The sequence below is a fragment of the Amia ocellicauda genome, chromosome 7 (assembly GCF_036373705.1).
Source record: "Amia ocellicauda isolate fAmiCal2 chromosome 7, fAmiCal2.hap1, whole genome shotgun sequence".
NCBI classification, from domain to species: Eukaryota; Metazoa; Chordata; class Actinopteri; order Amiiformes; family Amiidae; genus Amia; species Amia ocellicauda.
In genome coordinates this window covers 12,950,901-12,972,626 of record NC_089856.1, presented here as the reverse complement: position 1 = coordinate 12,972,626, position 21,726 = coordinate 12,950,901, and the positions used below count along the sequence as shown (strand labels likewise).

At 45.1% G+C, this 21,726-nt stretch overlaps 1 protein-coding gene across 1 annotated transcript; it reads left to right on the top strand.

Annotated features, from left to right (window-relative positions):
• Positions 1-10,173: 10,173 nt before the first annotated feature.
• Positions 10,174-21,236, top strand: nfe2 (nuclear factor, erythroid 2). The gene is made up of 4 exons (XM_066708479.1): positions 10,174-10,570; positions 16,473-16,550; positions 16,908-17,045; positions 18,583-21,236. The coding sequence occupies exons 2-4, from the start codon at positions 16,503-16,505 to the stop codon at positions 20,077-20,079; spliced, it is 1,683 nt and encodes a 560-aa protein (XP_066564576.1). The 5' UTR covers positions 10,174-10,570; positions 16,473-16,502; the 3' UTR covers positions 20,080-21,236.
• Positions 21,237-21,726: the final 490 nt, after the last annotated feature.

Sequence of the window (21,726 nt, the reverse complement as noted above, 5' to 3'; positions counted from 1 at the left end):
AAGACTCACAAGAAGTGTCATTACGTAGCAAAAAATGTCATACGCAGCTTTTGATAGACAGAATAATTAATTTATGGTAAATGCATTTATTTAAAATATGAAGATACCGTGGTATGATACACATGATATATAGTACATCTGTCCATTCCTAAAAGTGTAAACCTTATCCTACAGGCCATCTCCTGCTACAGCACTGACTTTAGCCCCTGATCATCCAGCGACACAGTGGCTGGGAAAGACATTATCGACACAGGACACACTGCTCTCGACGCTGTCCACATTGTACACTGGTCAGGTGGAGGTCTGATAGTGTCTATTTGCAAAGAAGAATCAGTGACAAACACACTGACAAACACACACACGCATACATTGACAAACACACACACACATACACAGACTGACTGAGAAACACACACATACAAAGATAAGGCTGCATCACCTTTGTCCCCTACAACACACCCCTGTCTGCTATGACATGCCCTTGTCCCCTACAATACACTCGTGTCCTCTACGACATGCCCCTGTCCCCTTCGACACACTCCTGTCCCCTGCCATATTCCCTTGTCCCATACAACACTCCCCCTGTCCCCTATGACACGCCCCTGCCCCCCTCTACCATACTTTAATGATTCCATGACTGATACACTAACAGACTGAAACATAGTATTACTAAACTATATACTGTAGTATCAATGCTTCTGATGTACCTATACTTACATAGTGTTAACTTACATAGCAACACGGACACTAACCTACCTGATATTATACTACGTCTGCACCGTCACACACTGTCACTGCCACAGCTATTACTGCTCCTAACCTGACTGACATATTTTCATTACAATCACGGGAACAAGTAGAAGAACTGGTCCAGGAGTTAGCTGGCTACGACTCAGCCTGGTCGGCAAGAACACAAAGTCAATGTACAGCTAATATATTCTGTAATAATATTGCTTACATACACTCATACTAACTTATAAAATATAATGAAAATGAACATACCTGCTATTATACTACTGCTACTAATTTACTTTGACTTTCAATTACTGATACATACTTCTCCTAACCTAAATTATACTACTACTTAGATTACAAACATTACAAAAAGTAATGCAATAATAACTATTATTATTATTATTATTATTATTATTATTATTATTATTATTATTATTATTATTATTATTATTATTATTATTGTTGTTGTTGTTGTTGTTGTTGTTGTTGTTGTTATTATTAATGGGTGAGCAAAGTTTTCTGTGTCCCTACCTGCATATTCAATAATATATAAAATAAGAGATATGTTTTCTTTTTGAAGTATAGATACATATTGTGGGCCCAACACTCTGTAATATTAGTAAAGTACAGTGTGATATCATATATATATATATATATATATATATATATATATATTCATGGTGTAGAATAAGTACAAGATTTAAAATAGAATATGGTCTGCACTGTGAGTGAGCTCAGATATTGTCTGCTACCCACACCTTGCAGAGCACCGTGCAAAAGAGAAAAAAGAAAAATGCAAAAAAAGCAATGAAAAAGAAAAAACTTGTATGAAAAGGGGATGTTGTCGCAAAATGCCAGGAAAGAATGTCCGTCGTAGTTGCCGTGGTTTCGAGGAGTTGGGCCTGTGCCATTGCAACACTCAACGGAAGCAACCCAGGGCTTCTTCAGAAACAGGCGTTTCACAATTGATCAAGTGAGGGTGATAAATTAATGCTTTTTTCTTTTCTTTTCTCTTTGCAAGCAAGCTGTCTTTATTACACAGAGCAATGTGTTTAGAGGAGGAGGGTGAATGGGGTGTCAAGATAACCCCCTTCCTCAGCCCCAGCTAATCCCCACCCCTACAAACAAATACTTTGGAATGCAATTTCAGGCAATTAAGTGATAATTGATTCATATTGGTATAAGTAGTCCATTGCAAAAATATTACAAGTCGCCGAGGACAAAGGCATCGTAATGATTTGTAATGACACAGTATGAATCATAATAATTATGATAATAATAAAACACATAAATACAAATATTTTATATTACTTAGACTTTACTGGGGTTGTTATGCATGATTTGTTGTTTGCCTGCATGCATTACACTTAAGTAACTGTTTTACCCTCTGTTAATTAGATGTAAATGGTGTTTAAAAGTTAAGGTTCATGTCCTCTTCCCTGATCAAGGCCTTCTCTAAGTCAGAGATTAGGTAAAGCGAGCAAATGATCACTGTTTCCTGTTTGCTAATGAAGCACCTCCATATTCATCTGGGTTAAGGATGATTCCTCTACAGCAGTGGTTCTCAAACCTGTCCTGGAGTACCACCTACCCTTCTGGTTTTTGTTCCAACCGAGCTCTCAATTACTTAACTGAGCCCTTAATTATAAAAAGTTGACTCTTTAAATTGTGTAACTTATAAAAGTAGGATCCATAATATTTTCCTTAAACAATTTTATACTTAAACCACTACTGTTAAAAATAATTACATTATTTCTAATTTAGGAAAAGATTAGTTCAACTCAGGGTTCAATTAAGTAATTGAGAGCTTGGTTGGAACAAAAACCAGGAGGGTAGGCGTTACTCCAGGACAGGTTTGAGAAACACTGCTCTACACCAGTGGTTCCCAACCCTAGTCCTGGAGGACCCCCTACCCTGCTGATGTTTGTTCCAACCAAGCTCTCAATTACTTAATTGAACTTTAATTGAAGTAATAATTGACTTAGATTTTACCTTTTAAATTGTGTAATAAGTGTTGGTTCTTTAATAAGTTCTTTATACAAATCTGTACTTAAACCCCCCTTCTGTTTAAAATGGCTCTGATTTAGGACATTAGTAGTTCAATGAAGGGTTCAATTAAGTAATTGGGAGTTCGGCAGGAACAAAAAACAGCAAGGTAGGGGGTCTTCCAGGACTAGGGTTGGGAACCATTGGCCTATACAGTCCAGACGGTGCTGAGCTAACTCTGGAGGATACCAGGGAAGACTGTGGATTCCCAGGATTCCCCACAGTGCAAAATGCACAACTGTAGTAAAGCTGCCAGGTGTGGCCAACAATTAAACAGCACCCCCAGTGGCAATTGGACCCACCCTCCCTACAATGCCCCGTGGCAGTGACATGCACAGGCTTGCGGGGGGCAAACAAACTAAGGGGCACATCGGTCAAGGGGGGGGGGGCGGGGGCTGACCAGGTGCAGTTGGGAAAAATGGGGCACATCAGGAAGAAAGGGTAGGGGAATGAAAAGGGGTAGTGGCTCACGTCACCCCTGCCCCTCCCCTGCATGTCCCTGCCCCTGGGTGTGCTGTTTGTGCCATGGCAGTGTTAAAGGAAGCCAAAACATTTCACAGGATCTGTGATAGCAAATATGGAATCTTTCCCACACTGGTACTGGAGTCTGAACCGTGTTGATTGACACTTGTCTCTGCCAAATTGGGGAAGGCATATATATCTATACAATTATAATAGCCCCAACATGAATGATAAAAAAAGAGAAAGCAGCACACTTAAGAGGATATGATGTGACGACTACTAGAGAAATTAATCTGAAAAAATACTAGGTTCCCATATTCACAGTCCCCATGTGACATTTTGACCTCTGGTGAGAAAATGTTCAAAACTGTTGCTACTACAGGGCATGATGTATTTTATTCTGCTACTTATTTTTTTTGTCTCTTTCTATTTTTTTAGTCCCTTAGATTCTTTGGTAGTCTTCAATTGCATTTCGAAATCTATCCGAAAGGGCGAATTGTGAAAGCAGAGGCTGGCCTTGCAAAACGTAATGGTTAGCCGCAATTGTGTTGCAAGTGTATTTTGGTTGAAAATTTCTATCATTTTTTAATTATTCTCTTTTAAAAAATGGAAACAACGACAAGAAAGTGCAAAACTTCTAAAAAGTGTGAATACACGAAGAATCTACAATTTGTATATGTGGTAGGCCTATTAGTATTTGTCTAGGTCTGTACGTTTTCAGAATTCACGTTTTCATTTAAGAATATTTTCGTATTGTAGCCCCCCACAAAAATAATTAAATTTGTCACTGAACGCATCGAACGCACAAATAAATAAATAAATAAATAAATAAAAATCATTATTGATTATGATTTTGATTATTTATGTCTTAAAGCTCAAATCTCTCGAAGTTAACGGATGTTAACGATAGGCTAAAATGTTGTAGATCAAATAGTGTCTAAAGTGCGTTAGCTATGCCCCCCTAGCTGCCTTCCCAGTTCTGCTCACAAGATCGACGGTCTTATCGTTTAAATCCAGCGACGGACTCATGATTTGCATGATTCAATATTTTCGGTTAGCTGAAACTGCTGGAGAATGAAGTTCACATATAGGGAATCTCCCCGCATCAACACCACCGCCAAGTAAACTGATATCTGCAATTCTTGTATGTTTTATGTAAGCGTAAAAATCTTATCAGACAGTGTGAAGTATGGTAAAACCACATAGAAATATGTGGGTCGCTGTAAAGGGCAGCCAGAAAGACCACAGCTGAAGTGCAAAATGACCGTGTTTAGGTTTTACAAAGCGGTGAACCTATCATTAGAGCAGAGCGAGGCCAAGGAGATGTAAACGCAGAGAGAGAGAGAGAGAGGAGAGGAGAGGAGAGAGGGAGAGAGAGAGAGAGGGAGGGAGGGAGAGAGAGAGGGAGGGAGAGAGACGTTCAGGCGGTTTCGGGCTTCGTTCTCCAGACTGTAAAGGGTGACCGCCACAGTACCAGTACCGGGATGAAATGAGATAGTGTCTGTGCAGGGAAATCAAAACCAAGATAAACAAACAATAAGACAAACGTTGTTTTTTTAATGTTGCTTCCCAGAACTCCAGGTCAGAGTGTGTCAGACCCTGGACCTGCTGGATCAGAGCCAACTCCGGTGGGGTCAGGGGTTGTGGTAAGGCCGCCAACACTCAGAGTGGTCATGGAGTGGGCAGTGCCATGCTGAAGGGGGGCATGGGGGTCTCCGTCTAAACACACGTACAGTTCTACTCAATGAAGGTATTACACTTTGCCACTCGTTGGATTTCCGTGGAGTCAGTGGCAATCCCATTATCACACAATAAATACATACATGAAAGATCGGGATTTCTCTCTTTCTTTTAAAAGTATATTAGCGGGGTGTCCTGCCGCATGTCAGTGTGTGTCGGTCAGCGGGGTGTCGTGCCCACGGCAGTGTGTCAGTGTGTGTCGGTCAGCGGGGTGTCGTGCCCACGGCAGTGTGTCAGTGTGTCGGTCAGCGGGGTGTCGTGCCCACGGCAGTGTGTCAGTGTGTCGGTCAGCGGGGTGTCGTGCCCACGGCAGTGTGTCAGTGTGTCAGTGTGTCGGGAGGCCCGTCCTGGCGCTGCTGCCTCTGTGGGCTCCGCGCGTGGGAGCTGCTGGGAAGCCGGACTGCTGCCCGGCAACGCTGGCCGCCCTCGCAGTGACGTCACCACGGCCAGGTAACCACGGCAACCTCCGCCCGGGCCGCGGTGGGCGCAGACGGCGCGCTCAGACACTGACCTCGGCCGTTTGGAGACTGGGCACTGTTCCGTTCATAGCATTTTTATTGTACGCTATATGTAATGTCGTGGTTAGCCATGCTGCACCAAAGCCCCCAGTCCCGTTTGTAACCGTTTATGACATATTTTGTATTGAGATCATACAAAATGTTTCTTTCCGATCTATTCACTATGTAGTCTAATGAGCGATGTTCATTAATCTAAATGGAACTACTCGAATAACGCAGACTCACAGTGAAGCGTGAGAATGTTTTTCTGGAACTCATCTGTATGAGAGCTGGAGTCTTGAGTCATCCTAAGGTCACAGCAGTATTGTGCACATGGCATATCTTGAGACTTTTGAAGTCTTACAACTTTACTCTCATACAGCAGATCTTATCATTGAACTCTGACCTTGACCCAGAGGGCTAGTATTTTACAATCTGCTGTAACTGAATTTAAGTGTGGTATAAATACATAAAGGCCTAATAACAGCGGTGTGATAGTTACCATTTTGGAAGTGCATCAGCATTAACTGCCCACACTGACATATATTAGAACGTTATGTTATGTTAACATTTATCAAATATTATTATACGATGGCATATATCTAGTGCCCACATTTTTTTTTTGTAATAAAAATAAAAACATATATATATATATATATATATATATATATATATATATATATATATATATATATATATCCTTCACTATCAGCCCATATCGATCCACTGCTGGATGAAGGCCTCCCCAAGATGTTTCCAATTGCTTCACTCTACAGCTTCTATATATACAGTGGCGTACATTTGGTTTCAGAATTTTGGGACGACGACGCATCCACTATGTCTATGGAGCCGAACACACCTTATTGGGGGGACTATTAAACGTTCTCTCAAAATTGGGGGGGACATGTATTTGTTACATATATTTCCATGTATTTTTGTAATTTTGTAATATACAAATTTAAAATAATGCTGTATTTAGATTAAGGTCCTGGTTTTCTGATGACACAAATTTCAAGCGATCAGTGTCTGTGTGCTCCAGTTTCATGGGGTGGGGGGGTTGTGTGGTGAGAAAGGTAAACTTTTGCTACTGTTGCATTAAAGCAATCATCACTGGATGCTTGCTGTGTTCAGTGATAAGATGCAGAGATTAGTGCAGGGTATTTCAAAATATAATGGCTGTTTTTTGGGTTGTGTTGTTTTCTCAAATTACATTAAAACCAAAATTAAAATGAAATAGGTGGGTTTTCTGTTTAAGCAGTACCTCTGTTAATAATAATAATAATAATAATAATAATAATAATAATAATAATAATAATAATAATAATAATAATCTGTGCATACTTTGTTTGAACTGTTGGGTAAGCAAGTCTGCTACAAAATAAATACTACTAATACTACTAATAACATAAGTGAATCGAAGAAGAAGGATGTAGTTGAACATCATTGATTTTATTTATTATTATTGTTTAATTCACACTTGGTGACTCAAGTTCAAAGTGGGCAGAGTGGTTTAGCAAACCCACACAGGACAGTACAGACCTCAGCACAATGCAATGAGTTAAACAGCATAGACCCCCCGGACAGCCCCCAGACACAGCTGCTCGACCCCTGCTGCTCGCAGACATCAGTGTCACTGTAAGGCTGTCTGCGTTTGAGTTCGGGTAGTGATGTCTGCTGCGCCGAGAGGGCTGGAGAGAGTAAGAGAGGTGGGGGGGGGAGGGGGAGGAAGGGGCGGAAGCTGTGTGCAGAGCTGATAAAGTTGATGTAGGTGTTCACTAAGGGAGCTGCTGTCCTCTGTGGTTTTGGCAGGAGAGGAGGGATGGGGATCAGCCCCTGCTATCACCCCACTGCTCCATCCTCCCTCCCTCCCTCCCTCTCTCCACACTCTGGCCCATTGCACAACACAGGACTGCGTTTAGCAACAGGAGAGCTTGTGTGCACACACACACACACACACAAACACACACACACACACACAACACAACACAGCAACAGATCGAGAGCAAACATCTTTTATGACTGCTGCAAACCATCTGCAAGACTGAGAACTCCTCCAAACACACATTCTTGGATCGAGGTCCTCCCGGATATGTTCTGCAAGCCTGTATTCCCAGTGCTTTTCTCCTTTCCCCATTGTCTTCCTCTCCCAGCTGTGTGACGCAGTGCATTTTCAAATTAAGAGATGCCCATAGGGCTTTCCTAGCCATTGAAAATGGCACACATATAGATACACAAACACACGTCTGGACACATAAGCAGACGTGGATAGACACAACACACAGATGCACACATGTAGTCACAGAGAAGTGTTAATAAGAAACCATCACTGCAGCAGGTAGGGATAGAGAGAGAGGGTGAAAGAGAAACACACACCCACACACACACACACATACTGGATTCAGCCTAGTGGTCAAGTGTAGACTTGGTGTGTCTGTGTTTCATCAGTTTAAGGATTTCCTGTGGTCACTTTAGAGAAGGGGTAGGGGTGTGTGGGGGGGTCTGCGTGTGTGTTGGGGGTGGAGGGATTATGGGAAGGGGGGGTTTACACCACAAATGAAATGAAGGGTGGTTGGATTGGGTGGAGACTGTCTAGACAAGAGGAGAGTGGGAGAGCAGGAGAGGGGGACAGAGAAATAGAGAGCTGAAGAGAGGAAGAGGCAGGTAGAGAGACAGGGAAATAGACTGAGGGGGGGAAGGGGAGAGAAGGGAGCTGGGAGAGTGAGAGATAGAGGGAGAATGAGAGAGGGATAAGGGAGGAAAGGGACACAAAGGAGGGGAGGGGAGAGGGAGAGAAGGAGAGAGAAAGGCACGCGTATGCAGTTTGTCTTTGTGTCAGACCCTCATCGCCATGGCAGCCATAATATGACTGCCCACTCTGATTGGTCTGGGGTTATGGTTGGTGGAAGGGTGGGGGTGGAGGGGTGACTTGGGTGTTGGGAAATAGGGAATTTGGGAAGTCCCTGTCCCTGATTCCTGGCAGCCCCCCTCCTACACCTCCCCCCAAACACACACACACACTCTCCACCACACTCAGACCCCGAGACCACAACACAGGACACTGAGAGGTGAAGGGCAGACTACAGACCAAAAGAAAAAAGAATGGAAAATCAAATCAAATTAGAAAATAATAGAGCGCTGTATTTCTGGGCAGTTGTAGCGACTGCGCCCCTGTCTGTGGCAGATCTCGATTTGTCTATTTTTGTTTGCCCTGGTCAGTACTTTTTGAGAATACACTTCCTCTTTGAAAACTGCACACGATTACGGAGGCACCGGTTTACAGTAAGGTGCCAGTATCGGGTCAGAACCAGTTGGCTGTGTGCATCGTACTGAACTCCATTGCCACAATCCAACCAGGCACAGTCAGTGTATTGGCAATCCAGAGCAGAACATTTACCGGTAACTGAGAACTGAGCACTAGTTGAGAAATGACATCCTCTCAGTTGTCTTCAGCACAGTGTGAGTCTGTGTCTGTCTGTGTATGTAGTTTTTAACTCGCCCTGGACAAGGGTGTCTGCTAAGAAATAAATAATAATAATAATATGTGGCGGCTCTCATCCTCCAGGGGGTGCTACCCTGCTTCCTGACTCTGACCTGCGCCAGCCAGATAAGGAGAGGAGCACGGAGGGGAGAGGAGGTGGAGGAGAGGCAGAGGTGGGAGGGCAGTTAATATTCAGATCTGCTTAAGATGCAGAGTCCCCTCCACATCAAGCCCCCCCCCCCCCCCCCCACACACACTCCTCTCTGTCTCTGAGCTGCCAGGTAGAGAAACAATGTGCTCTTTCTTGATGGCTGGAGGTTTACATTCCATCCCCACTGCTAGAAGTCACAATGCTACCCCCCCCCAGCTCCATTTGACCCAACTGTGCAGAGTTAACCCCTGCCATGCTGGAATCCAATATGTCATATATTGTTTTTGTTTTGTTTAGCAGTCTCTTGCTGCACCAACTCCAAGATCACCAGAGAGATTAGGTTGTGGTGACAGTTAACAAGCTAACTTACACTAATACACACACACTCTCTCTCACACACACACACACGGTCTCTCTTTTTCAAACTTCAAAACCCTGTTCAGTCCAATGACGTTCCTCAGAGTGCTGGTTCTTGTTGGTTTCTCTTCGTTGGTCCCGTGAGATTGAGCAGACCTTGGCGGGGGTTGGGGAAGAGAACAGGGGTGAGGAGGGAGAGGGGAGTGGTGAAGGAGATGGGGCCAAGGGAGAGATAGAGGGAGAGAAGATGGGAGAGTTATAGGGAGATGGGGGCAGGTGGAAGGGAACGTTGGCTCAGGTTGTTAGTTTGGGCAGTTTAATGAGGGTTTATGGGTGAAATGGAGTGAGGTGGGGAAGAAACAGAGACATGGGGTAGATGGTGAAATATGGAGAGGTGGGATGCAGTAGGAGGGGGTGATGTTTAGGGGCAGTAGAGTACTCAGAGTGCTGTAGGAGGAGATTGGGGGGGGTAATAAGAGCTTGCCTCCAGTTTATTCATCCTCTGCATTTAAACCACAGCCCACGATGGGGCGCAGGGCGTGTTGTAGTGGGCGGGTGGGTTAGTGGCTGCCGGACTCAGTCTGTGGTATTGGTGCTGGAGATAAAGATTTTGCTGTGTGTGTGTGTGAGTGTCAGAGAGTGGGGGTGGGTGGGGCAGAGGGTGGGTACAGGACTCAGTGGCGGTGTGTGTGCGTGCGTGTGAGTGTGTGTGCGCTGGAGGAAGGCTGGCTAGATTTAAGACCCATCCCAGTTATGTAAGATTAGCCAACGGAGAGAAGCAAATGTGGTTTTTGAAGTTTGTCAAGCGAGGAGCACACGCACGCACACACACACACACACACACACACACACACACACAGAGAGAGAGGGGGAGCGAGAGAGAGAGAGAGACTCCAGGGACATATAACAGCCACCAACGGGAGGATTCTTTAAGAACTTCTTTTCTTGTTGGCTTTTCACTTTCCTCATTGTAATTTTTTACATTTTATTTACTTGTTTCCTGTTCTTGTTCTGCCTGTTTCCTGCACTTGGATAATGCATCTCACCTGAAGATCCCCCTGCCTCCATCGTCCACCTGTCTGCGCAGTGCAATATGCAGACCAGGTAAGCCTGTCTTCTGCCTGTCTCTCTTCTTACTCACTTACCAACCTGATCAACTAAACCTTAGACCTCTCAGGTGCTGTCCACATTGATCCCATTACTGCAAAACATTTAAACTTAAAAGAGGAATGTAGCGATACCATATTTTCTGTAATAGTGTGGTAGTGTAATAGTGCCATCATACATATGGTGATGTATATATATTTATATGTTTATATATTTGGATGTTGATCTATATGTCTGTTTGTATGATTAACACTATATTGCTATATATTGCTGTCTAATTCAGAACTATTCTTATCAAGTCAGTTTTCATTTGTTTAAATGTATATGCTATATAATTATTAATAAATGCTATATTGTAGGCTGCTGAAAGCTACAATTTATTATTATTATTTATTATATTGATATTACAATTAAATGTATGTAGTAGTTGTATTTGCAATTGTATTTATTTACTAATTTAATTCATTTTAAATGTGGGAAGTCTGCAATTCTCAGAAGGAGAATATATTTAGGAAATACAGAATAATACAATTCAAAAACAAGGCAAAACAATACAAAACAAAACAATTATTTACACTATATCTGCTGATAGAAGACAACAATGCTTTGTCTTCTGTGTAAGTATAGCAGATACTAAAGTGGGGACGCTGGCAAAGCAAACAGATTTGCCTGAATGGAACGCTGTAGCGTGACAGTTTGACAGCGAGCCGTGAGAGTCTGCAAGTCGCACACGGCACACCAGAATACAGCACGGGACAAAGCAACGGCCAACCGAAAACTACAGATCACCTGCTCCTCTCGTGGCCCTGCAGTAAACTGCATGAGAGTCAGGTTTTTGAGGGCAGGGGTCAGTAGGAAAGGCATTGCAGCTAACAAACCTCCTTAGTTTTCCACTCAGAGCGTCCTTGGGGTGTTAGGGTGCTGCACAAAAAGGCCAGAACGCATTGAGAGCGGAAAACAGCAGCTGTGTGTTTGGTCACAATGTTATTCAATATGCAATTCAGAACTAGCCGTTCAATCTTTTCAGCCTGCCATAATTGATGCCCTTGGTTGGACTGATGGTTAGATCCAGTAATTGCTTAATGAACGTCAGACAGGTCAGACAGTCCAGTACAGCAGGGTCTCCAGCCCCGGTCCTGGAGAAACACAGTACAGTACAGTACAGCATGGTGCCGTACTGTACTGTACTGTGTCTCTCCAGGACCGGGGCTGGAGACCCCCTGCAGCACCCTAACTATGCTCAATTGCTGAAGACTCACACTGAAACGTCCACCTGACAGAAACAGAGGAATCCCATTCACTTGAGTCAGAGCCCAGTGATCAAAGCAGAAATTGAGTCTTTAGATGTGCAGAACTCAGACGCAGAATTCAGTGAAGGCTTCCGCTGTTCTGGTCAGATATGCTATCTTTCGCAGTGTGGATCTACACCAATGCTCCGCAGCCCTGGTCCCGGGGGCCCCACTGTCCCGCTTGACTTTGCTTCAGCTCAGTTCTTGATCACTTAACTAAACCCTTGAAGTAAAACAATTGACTAATTTGAGGTTTTAAATGGTTTTACACAGTTGGGGGAATTTTACAATGATATAGGGTACTCAAAGTCAAACAAAGACAATTATTAGTTCCATTAAGGAACTAATTAAGGATTAATTAACTCCATTGGAACAAAATGGGGCAGTACTTTTGGGTCCCCAGGACCAAGGTTAACAAACTCCCTGGTCTCTGCATTCTGTACCCCAGCCCCCCTCTCTCTCTCTCTCTCTCTCTCTCTCTTTCCCTATGTCTTTCTTTCTCTGTACGTATGTAAACACCTAACATAAGTCACTACATAGCAAGAGAAGGTTGTAATGATGAACCCAAATAAAGACAGGAAAGCAATCCAGATGTAAGACAATGCAAATTGGGGGACTGTGTGCCGATCGCTGTGTTTTGTCAAAGTCAGGAAACTTCCAAATATGACTCAAAATATCATGTAGATGATTCAATTTAGAAGTGAGAACATAGAGCTGTGAATGTCATTATCATTGCTGTTCATCATTACTTTTTTATCTATTTATTTTCATTTTGCTGTCCACCATACATACAAGAAAACAAAATCTGTACAAAGTCTGTACAAAGGAGACATGTATACTGTGATTGTTTGCCTTAGCATTGGTTGGGGGAGGTTACTATAATTTCACTATTGAAAGCATTGAAGATCTAGTGTGAAGTTTACACTTGCTCTACAGTGTTGGTGATAAGAGTATAGGTTCCAAGGCAGAGAGAGGAATATTCAATTCAATGAGATACCTGAAAAGTGGGTTGCAGTGCCTAGTAGAAATCCCTATGGCACTCTGGCGCTATGGCTGGGGATCTATGTCCTTGACCCCCAGTCTTCCCACTCCTCACCACAAATTTAACATTAAGTGAAGTGTTTATTTTAGAGAATATTTTCACATAATTATACAATATTGGCATCTAAAAAAATGCCCCGTACCCTGTTCCTGCCAGGATGATGCTCTGATTGGAATTTATCCTGACACAGTGGCTGGCAGGGGTGAGAGACGGGGAGAAGGTTTGGGGAATTAGTGCGAATTTGGCCAGGGATCGGGAGAGATGACCTTTTGCTGGCTGTGGTCTGTGTCTCAGCAGGACTTTGATCCACCCAGAAACTTTGATCACTGTCTTGACCTTTCCATAGCTGACCAATTCTGCTGGGGCTGCACTGCATTGAGGGCAGTGTCTGGTCTCCCAAGTTGGACTGACGTGAATTCCATCGTCACTTTTATTTATTTTACAAGGCCAACAAACCACAGCAAGCACCTGCTATATCAAGAAACCCTCTTTTTAGGAATTATCTTTCTTTCTTTGTCTTTTTCTGTCTGTCTTTCTTTCTCTGTCTTTACCTTTCTTTTTTCTTTTGGTGTTTGTCGTTGTTGCAACATGTGGTGATGAAACAGGACTGGGTGGCTGGCGGGCGTGTGTCCCTGGCTGCCTTTGGGCTGAGCCCTGGAGGAAATCCGCCCTACAGACAGACAGACAGGCAGACCTGGAACAACAACCACACAGGGTGTCTAATCTATGTGGAGTGGGCAGACAGTGCAGGGCAGAGCAGTGTGGTGTGGTAAAGTGAAGTGTAGTGAAGTGTAGTGCAGTGTGGTGCAGTGAAGCGAAGTGCAGTGTGGTGTGGTAAAATGAAGTGTAGTGAAGTGTAGTGCAGTGTGGTAAAATGAAGTGTAATGCAGTGTGGTGTGGTAAAATGAAGTGTAGTGAAGTGTAGTGCAGTGTGGTGCAGTGAAGCGAAGTGCAGTGTGGTGTGGTAAAATGAAGTGTAATGCAGTGTGGTGTGGTAAAGTGAGGTGTAGTGAAGTGTAGTGCAGTGTGGTGCAGTGTGGTGCAGTAAAGTGAAGTGTAGTACAGTGTGGTGTGGTAAAGTGAAGTGTAGTGCAGTGTATGCAGTCTAGCGCAGTGTGGTGTGGTGCAATTGCAGCTCTGTGGTATTCAGAGTGCAGTGCAGTACTATCCTGCAGTATTTGGCACACATGACTCTTGCATTACCGTACAAGAGAGTGTAGTACAGTCAGCACAGTACAGTGCAGTCCAGCACAGACCAGCACTGTTAGGTACGATATACTGTGGTACACTGCAGTTTAACACTCTGCAGTAAAGTGCAGTACAGTGCACACAGCAAAACAGTACAGTACAATACAGTACTGTGCAGTTCCTCAAAGCCTGTGTTTGACCTCTTTATTTATCACTTTGTAATTCTTTGTGATGTTGCTTAAGTAAACTGTCACCCTGGATAAGGGCGTTTTCTAAATACTTTGTAATAATAATAATAATAATAATAATAATAATAATAATAATAATAGTTAAGGACATCTGTGCTCATCAGCAGAATTTGAGAAATACTGGGAAAACACAATCTCCTCTTGATGTGAAAAAGTAAATAAATTACTGTATAGTTCGGACTAAAGAAAATAAAAACACACACTCACACACTCAAACAAACAAATTAAACAAAGCACTTGTAAGATGCGGATGGCCTGGGGACAGAAGGAAAGACAGGATTCGTACATCCAGGTGGGGTGATCATCTCCACAGTCTTTATTTCAGCTTTTACGCGTAAATCCACAGAATAAAATGAGAGACAGGGAATGGGAATGTCGGTCACGTCTGGTTTTGGGAGACAAAAACGACATTCCTTCCGAACAAACTGAAATCTCCGTTTACATAAATAAACATTGGCCATGGCAGGGGGGGGTGGGGGTCATAATTGTATCGTTACTGGAAGCTTGCTCCTCAGAGAAGTAAACAAGTTATTGTGCTTGATGTTGAAAAAAGGCATCAACAAAAGCAAAGATGACAAAAAAAGAAAATCTAAAAAAACATCAACTGGATAGCATGAAAGCAAATAGCCCCATTCAGAAAAGCCTTCGTTTGTTTTAAACATTCAATCAGGCAGAGTTTCAAAAACATTTATATAAAAAAAACAAAAAAGAGCAATTATAGAATAAATTGTGGAAACAAAAGAGTTATGGAAAAAAACAAGTTCTTACTCTTGGGTAGGGATTAATTTCATCAGGACTTGAACTCTGCCCTCACAAATATGGAGGCCGCCAGGTTGGGAAAGGAAAATGGGTATGCCCTATTAGACTGTACTACAGATTTGTGCGTTTTCCCAACTGGACTGGAGATTAAAGAACCATCTGGACGATTAATTTTTTTAAATAGAGATTTTGCATCTGCTTTTTCTTACACTGAGAGTTGTGGGAGTGTGGAACAAGCTAGCCAGCCATGTTGCTGAGTCCCTGCAACAGTGTGTTATAGTACAATACTGGGCAGAACAATGCAGTGGATTTTGATATAGTATAGTGCAAACCAGTAATTTCAATACTATTATAGAATGAAGTCCAATATAGAGTATAGAGTGCAATGCAATGCATTGTTTTCCTGGACTTTAGCTCAGGGTTCTTGCACAGAAACTGCCTCGAGGATCTGAAGACATTACAAACTAAGGAAAACACTGCTGTATTAAAAAGTAAAGTGGTATCAATACTTCAGATGCACATTGCAGCTGGTCCCTGGGCTTCAAACCGAATTACTTTATTACACTGACACCAGCACCACACAATACAAAGCAATACAATGCTTTAAAATGCAATTTGAGAGTGTCAGGGGGAAGTTTCAGTATTTAATGGTGACGTTATTCGGGAGGTTTTCTGCAGCCGCCCCCAAGAGCCCCCCTTTACTGTCGTTAGCCAGGCTCAGGGCTGCACGACTGAAGATTATCTTATCAGGGCACAGCAGAGCCAGCCCCCCCTCCCTCCCTCTCCTCTGCATGGCTGATACAGAGAGAACCGCGCAGTGCACGTCCGACACACGGACACACACGCCAGAACACGCACGCAGGCTCCCCCACACCCTGGCACATGCTCCGTGACTCCCTGACGGCACGCTTCTGTCAATCGCATGAAATGAAGATGTGAAGAGATGCCAGCAAGGGAATCCCGAGCAAAGGCCGCGGGCAAGGCCTCAGTGGGATGACTGCCAAAGCAAATATATATTTATAATACATGATGGAAATATATCATCCTTATATTTTTCATATACATCCATTGCCCCCTTTCTGTACTTTTAAAATACACAGGATTTACAAATGTTGGAAGTATTTTAAATATATTGTCATCTTTAATCTGTATATTCATTTTCTGGTTTGAAAAGAAATGGTGAGGTTAATGCCTGCAATATATTTTCCACTTATAATGGAGTAAATATATGATCAGATTTAATATTCTATCAATATATATATATATATATATATATATATATATATATATATATATATATATATTACTATCTTTGGTAATGGAGTTAGTATTGGCAGTGTGTAGGTAACTAGCTGCCCGTCTGTCCCCCCCAGGAGACACTCCCGTTGCCCCCCCCTGGCCTGATGTGCGCAGCGGCCAACTGCATCCTCCCCCCACGGAGGAGCTGCGAGGTAAGTTGTTGGACTACGCCACTGACAGGGGACTGCAGGGTGGAGGTCTAATGGATTGTCCAATTGGATGTAGCCTTCTGCTGGACTGTACCACTTTTTTGTTCATGGAGCAAAAAGGGAATTAAAAGAAAAGTGTCCAAGATGTATTTCTGTGTGTTTGCTTCTTATAGCTTCATTAATGTTTATAGATATACATGTATGTGTGTATATATTTGTATATCTATGTATGAGAATTAAAATGGTTTGTGGGAAATGGCTCATTTACTACACTGGCTTTAGTGGACCGTCTACTAGCTGTGAAATGGTGAAATGGAACTGTTTTTAACCCCCCCTTCCCTCTCTCTCTCTCTCTCGCAGGGGTTGGTACACCCTGGCAGACTCCATGGGGGAGTGTCCATGTCTCACCTCAGCACCCCCTCCAGGCCCCACCGCACCCCACAGGAGTCAGAAATGGACTTTACCTGGCAGGAGCTGATGGCTTTCACTGAACTACAGGTCTGTGCCAAAAGATATTATAGTCGGAAACACAAAAATGTATTTGATATTTTAAAAAGCCACAGTAGAAATTAAGCCCACCTTATATTTACAACATAGAAAATACATATATGGATTACAGACTAAAGGGAATTTGAAATATATAAGATGTAATGACAAACGAAAGAATCATAAATCATCTACCATATATTAAAAATAAATAAAAATAAAAATACATGCAGGTTCCAAGCTATAGGGTTGGCTGGGTGTTTTCCAATGGGACCAATAGCTCTCTCCAAGGAATTGTAATTCGGGGATTTTCTGTACAGAACCCCCCACCCCAGCACCATCTCCAGCTCCCATCCTAACTCCCCCCCCCCCATCCCCACTCCCCCCCCCATCCCCTGCCTTCATCAGGAAGAGCCATGCAACAATGGGCTGATTGAGTGATGGAAGGATGAAGGGAGAGGGAGGGGATGGAGGGAGGGAGGAGTCTCTGGGGCAGCCAGCAGCTCCCTCGCCACAGTACAAAGCTCATCTGTTCCTGCTGGAAACCCGATCACACCTGAGATGGGAGAGAGAGCGAGTGAGGGAGAGGGGGATGGGGATGCGGAGGGGGGTGCAGGTGAGAGAGGGAGAGAAAAGAGGTTGGGGGGCGGGGAGGGTAGCATTCTATCTCCAGCAAATGACAGACAAGGTGAAAGGGAAACAAACAAACAAACAAATAAACAAACAAACAGATAGATAGATATATAGATACATACCTACATACATGCATACATAATGTTCTCACTTTGTAGTTCTATATTACAGAAGCTACACTTGCAGGACAAGTCTGAATCCACTGTTCATCCACTGACATCCTTCCTGGTGTAGTGGTTGTGCTAGTGGGGGGGGGGGAACCTTACCAGTGGTTTTGCGTGTGTGTGTGTGTGTGAGGGGCAATGAGTTAATAATAGCTGACAGGAAGCCCTGCCAACACCAACAGACCAGCTCTGGAGAGAGAAAATGAGAGAGAGATGAAGGCAGAGAGAGAGAGAGAGAAAGTGGGAGAGTGAGAGGGAGAAACACAGAGACAGCAAAGGAGAGGGCAGGAGTAATAACAGGGAGAGCAGGGAGAGAGGAGGGATAGGAGTGGGAGATAAAAAGCAAGAGGGGAGAGAGTGAGAGAGAGGGTTGGAGTGAGACAGAGCGAGACAGAGTGAGTGGTGGAGGAGAAGGAGGAAAGAGAGAGAGAGAGGGAGGAAAGGGAGGCTGCATCTGTTTCCTAGCTGTCACTGTGGAGCGAGGATGGGGCCCAAACTCCTTCCTCCACACAGGAACGACACAGATCCAGCAGGACCCCACGCATATGCATATGAACAAACACACACGCACACGCACACGCACACGCACACGCACACAGCAGCTGAGTATCCACATTATGTATGAGGGCAACACAAAGGGAAGGAAAGCCTTGTGTATCAGTGAGTACAGCACTAGCCCATTCAATCCCTTTAGGACAACAGGGACGTTTACATCCTTACACTGACCTGTGACCTCTGCTCTCTCCCTGCAGGATTTCGAGGTGCCCAATGAGAACCCCTTTGAGTCGGCAGCGTACCAGTCCCAGTCACAGGCCCAGCCCGTTGGTCCAATGATGGTGCCTGGGGGATTTGGACTGAGCCAGCCCCCTTGCTCAGATGCCCCCTTGCCCGGGTGCGGCCCCAGCCCAGGTGACCCGTATGAAGGTGCCTACCAGGAAGTGCTGCCCGGGGGTGCGCCAGGCTGCCAGAGACTGGGCAGCAACACAGAGGGCCTGTATGGACACTCTAGTGGGGGGGCACTGGCTCCCAGACTGCTTCCCAACCCCAACTCCGCCTCCCTGCAGCCTCCCCCCCTACTGAGTCTCCTGGAGCAAATGAGCTTGATGGGGGGCGGCAGGGAAGGGGGGGGTGTGTCGAACAGTCAGGTGCGGGCGGGTGGTGGAGGAGGCGGGGTGGCGAAGCTCCAACACCCCCAGTCCCAACAGGACGACCTGGAGTCTGACTCGGGCCTGTCGCTAGGGTCCAGCCCTCCCCTGGCATCGCCGGGGAACGCGGTGCCAGGCGCTCACCCGTACCCGGCTTGTGGGGGGGGCGAGGGAGCGCTGGGGTACAGCGACGGGGAGGCCCTAGAAATAGAGAGTGGGAGAATAGGGGAGCTGGGGAGGATGAGGCCTGGCTTCCTGTACAACATGGACTACCAGCCCCCCGTTGCCCACTACCCTTACACTGGTACCCCCTCTGCCTACAGCCACCCCCCGCCCCACTCCCAGTCACAGCAGCAGCAGCAGCAGCAACAACACCTGGGGCAGCAGCTCCAACTCCACCCAGTGGCCCTACCCATTGCACCACAAGGTGTCCATGGGTTGGGTCCAAGCAGTGGCGGCTTGCCCAGCTCCTGCAGGGGTAGCATGTACGGGAGACCCAGGGTCACCCAATCTCACTCTCACTCCCACTCCCAGCCTCGAGAAGAAGGAGGAGGAGGAGGGGTAGGAGGGGGCAGCCACCACCACCACCTCCACCACTCCCAGCATCCTCACCCTCACCTCCACCCCCCACCGGCTGGAGACCCGCCTGCGCTGAGCCGGGACGAGCGGCGGGCAATGGCTCTGAAGATCCCCTTCTCCCTGGAAAAGATCGTCAACCTGCCAGTGGACGACTTCAACGAGCTGCTGTCGCGGCACCAGCTCGGTGACGCCCAGCTGGCCCTGGTGCGGGACATCCGCCGGCGGGGCAAGAACAAGGTGGCGGCGCAGAACTGCCGCAAACGCAAGCTGGAGAACATCTCGCAGCTGGAGGTCGAGCTGGGGCAGCTGCGGGCGCGCCGGGAGCAGCTGGCGAGGGAGCGGGTCGAGTACCAGCGCAGCCTGGGGCTGGCGCACCGGCGACTGTCTGAGTTGCACGCCGACGTCTTTGCCCGGCTGCGGGACGAGGAAGGGCAGCCCTACTCCCCGGAGGAGTACACGCTGCAGCAGACCAACGACGGCAGTGTTTTCCTGGTGCCGCGCACACCCGGGCAGGACAGGGAGTGAAAGGGGAGCAGGGGCACGGTGGTGGTGAGAGGAAATTTGCACCTGCTCCACTCCCCTCTCAGGCCACACCCTGCTTTGACGCATCATTCTGAAGCAGGACTGGTTGGCCACTGGCACCCACTCCGTACTCTTCATCTCCTGCTCATCCTTCTGATCGTGCCCAGTACCCTTTTACCACTCCGTTCAAAATATATTGCCTGTATGTCAGGCCAGATTCAGGGTTCCAGGACTACACATGGCTGCTCCTCTTCTTGTGCTCATGGGGAACAAGTTTGCCGTCCTGGTTTCAGTCCCCTCTGAGGCCCAGATTGGACTACTAACAGTTCATCTTCCTGAAGACCGTGAACTGTAAGGAAAAAAAAGAAAAAGAAAACCTTGACTCCCCCACCTGGGTAAGAGTTCACTGTGCGGATTAAACACTAGACCGGCAGGCACAATGCTTAGTGTTGCACTTCCAGCGAACAAGGACATCACATTAAAAGAATGGGAGCAAGAAGACTAAACTGAAAAAGGACAGTGTTGTCACTGTGCCTTTTATTCTGCCTAGGTCCCATAACAGGCAACGGGTGTTTATAGCTGCCACGGGTACAACAGTGATCCCAGTCAGAGCCTGACAGTGCCTTTGTGTTCATGCTAGATCGCATTACCGAAGACACCCCATGCACTGCGCCGTTAGTGTCCCTTGCCTCAGTCATGTTGTTCAGACTCAGTTGAAACAGATGGGTTTCTGTGATCTATAGGAGAGATCTCCCCTCACAGCAGCCCATGAATCATTAATACCTGAATTGCACATGGTTTAAGTGGACCATGCATTTTTCATAAGGAACATGCAACTATAATATATATATATATATATATATATATACCACCCTTTTTTACTTTTCTACCATGTATATATCTCCTTCACAGATCATGAATTTTGTGTTGCAACCCATTTTATATTGAAGTATGCTTGGAGAATGTTAACATTTTTACAAACTTACATTATATATACGTAATGTATGTCGTCATGCCAAAGAACCCAGCATTGATCTAAACTGTAGTTTTGTATTGGAGGTAATTATCTCAGGTCAGCACAGAAATAAATCATTGGGAGTTTATCGCTGTACATTGAGAAGGAACAGAAGCTTTCAAAATAAATTATATTTAAAAATGAAGTCTGACAAGTTCTCTTCCCCTCACAACCCACAGACATTGCTCATGCCTTAAGGAACTAAAAGCAGTGGAATTGGGTCAGATTTCCTTAAATAGCACTTTTGCCCCCCCCACCAGGCATTCATCTAAACTTCACAGATACAGTCAAGAGCTACCACACCCTACTTCATAAGACACACATGGGACAAAAGTGATCAATACAGGTCATTCCTTAATCTCTACTCATGAACAGTGTTTTCAGGGTGGTGAAGGGTAATGTCATAGGAGCCAATTGGATCAATATACCTCATCAGATGCAACCTTTACAGCAAGCAAAGAACATTAAACAAAGTCAGTAAGATTTCATCAGCTTCATATGCCAAACAGATCTACACCAGGCCCAACTAGGAGGAATGCAGACAAAAATTGAACATTTTGTGCAGGGTGGCCAAGCTGGATGTTGTGTGTGTACAGGGACCATTCCCTGCCAACTGCTAACAATTAGTTTACTTT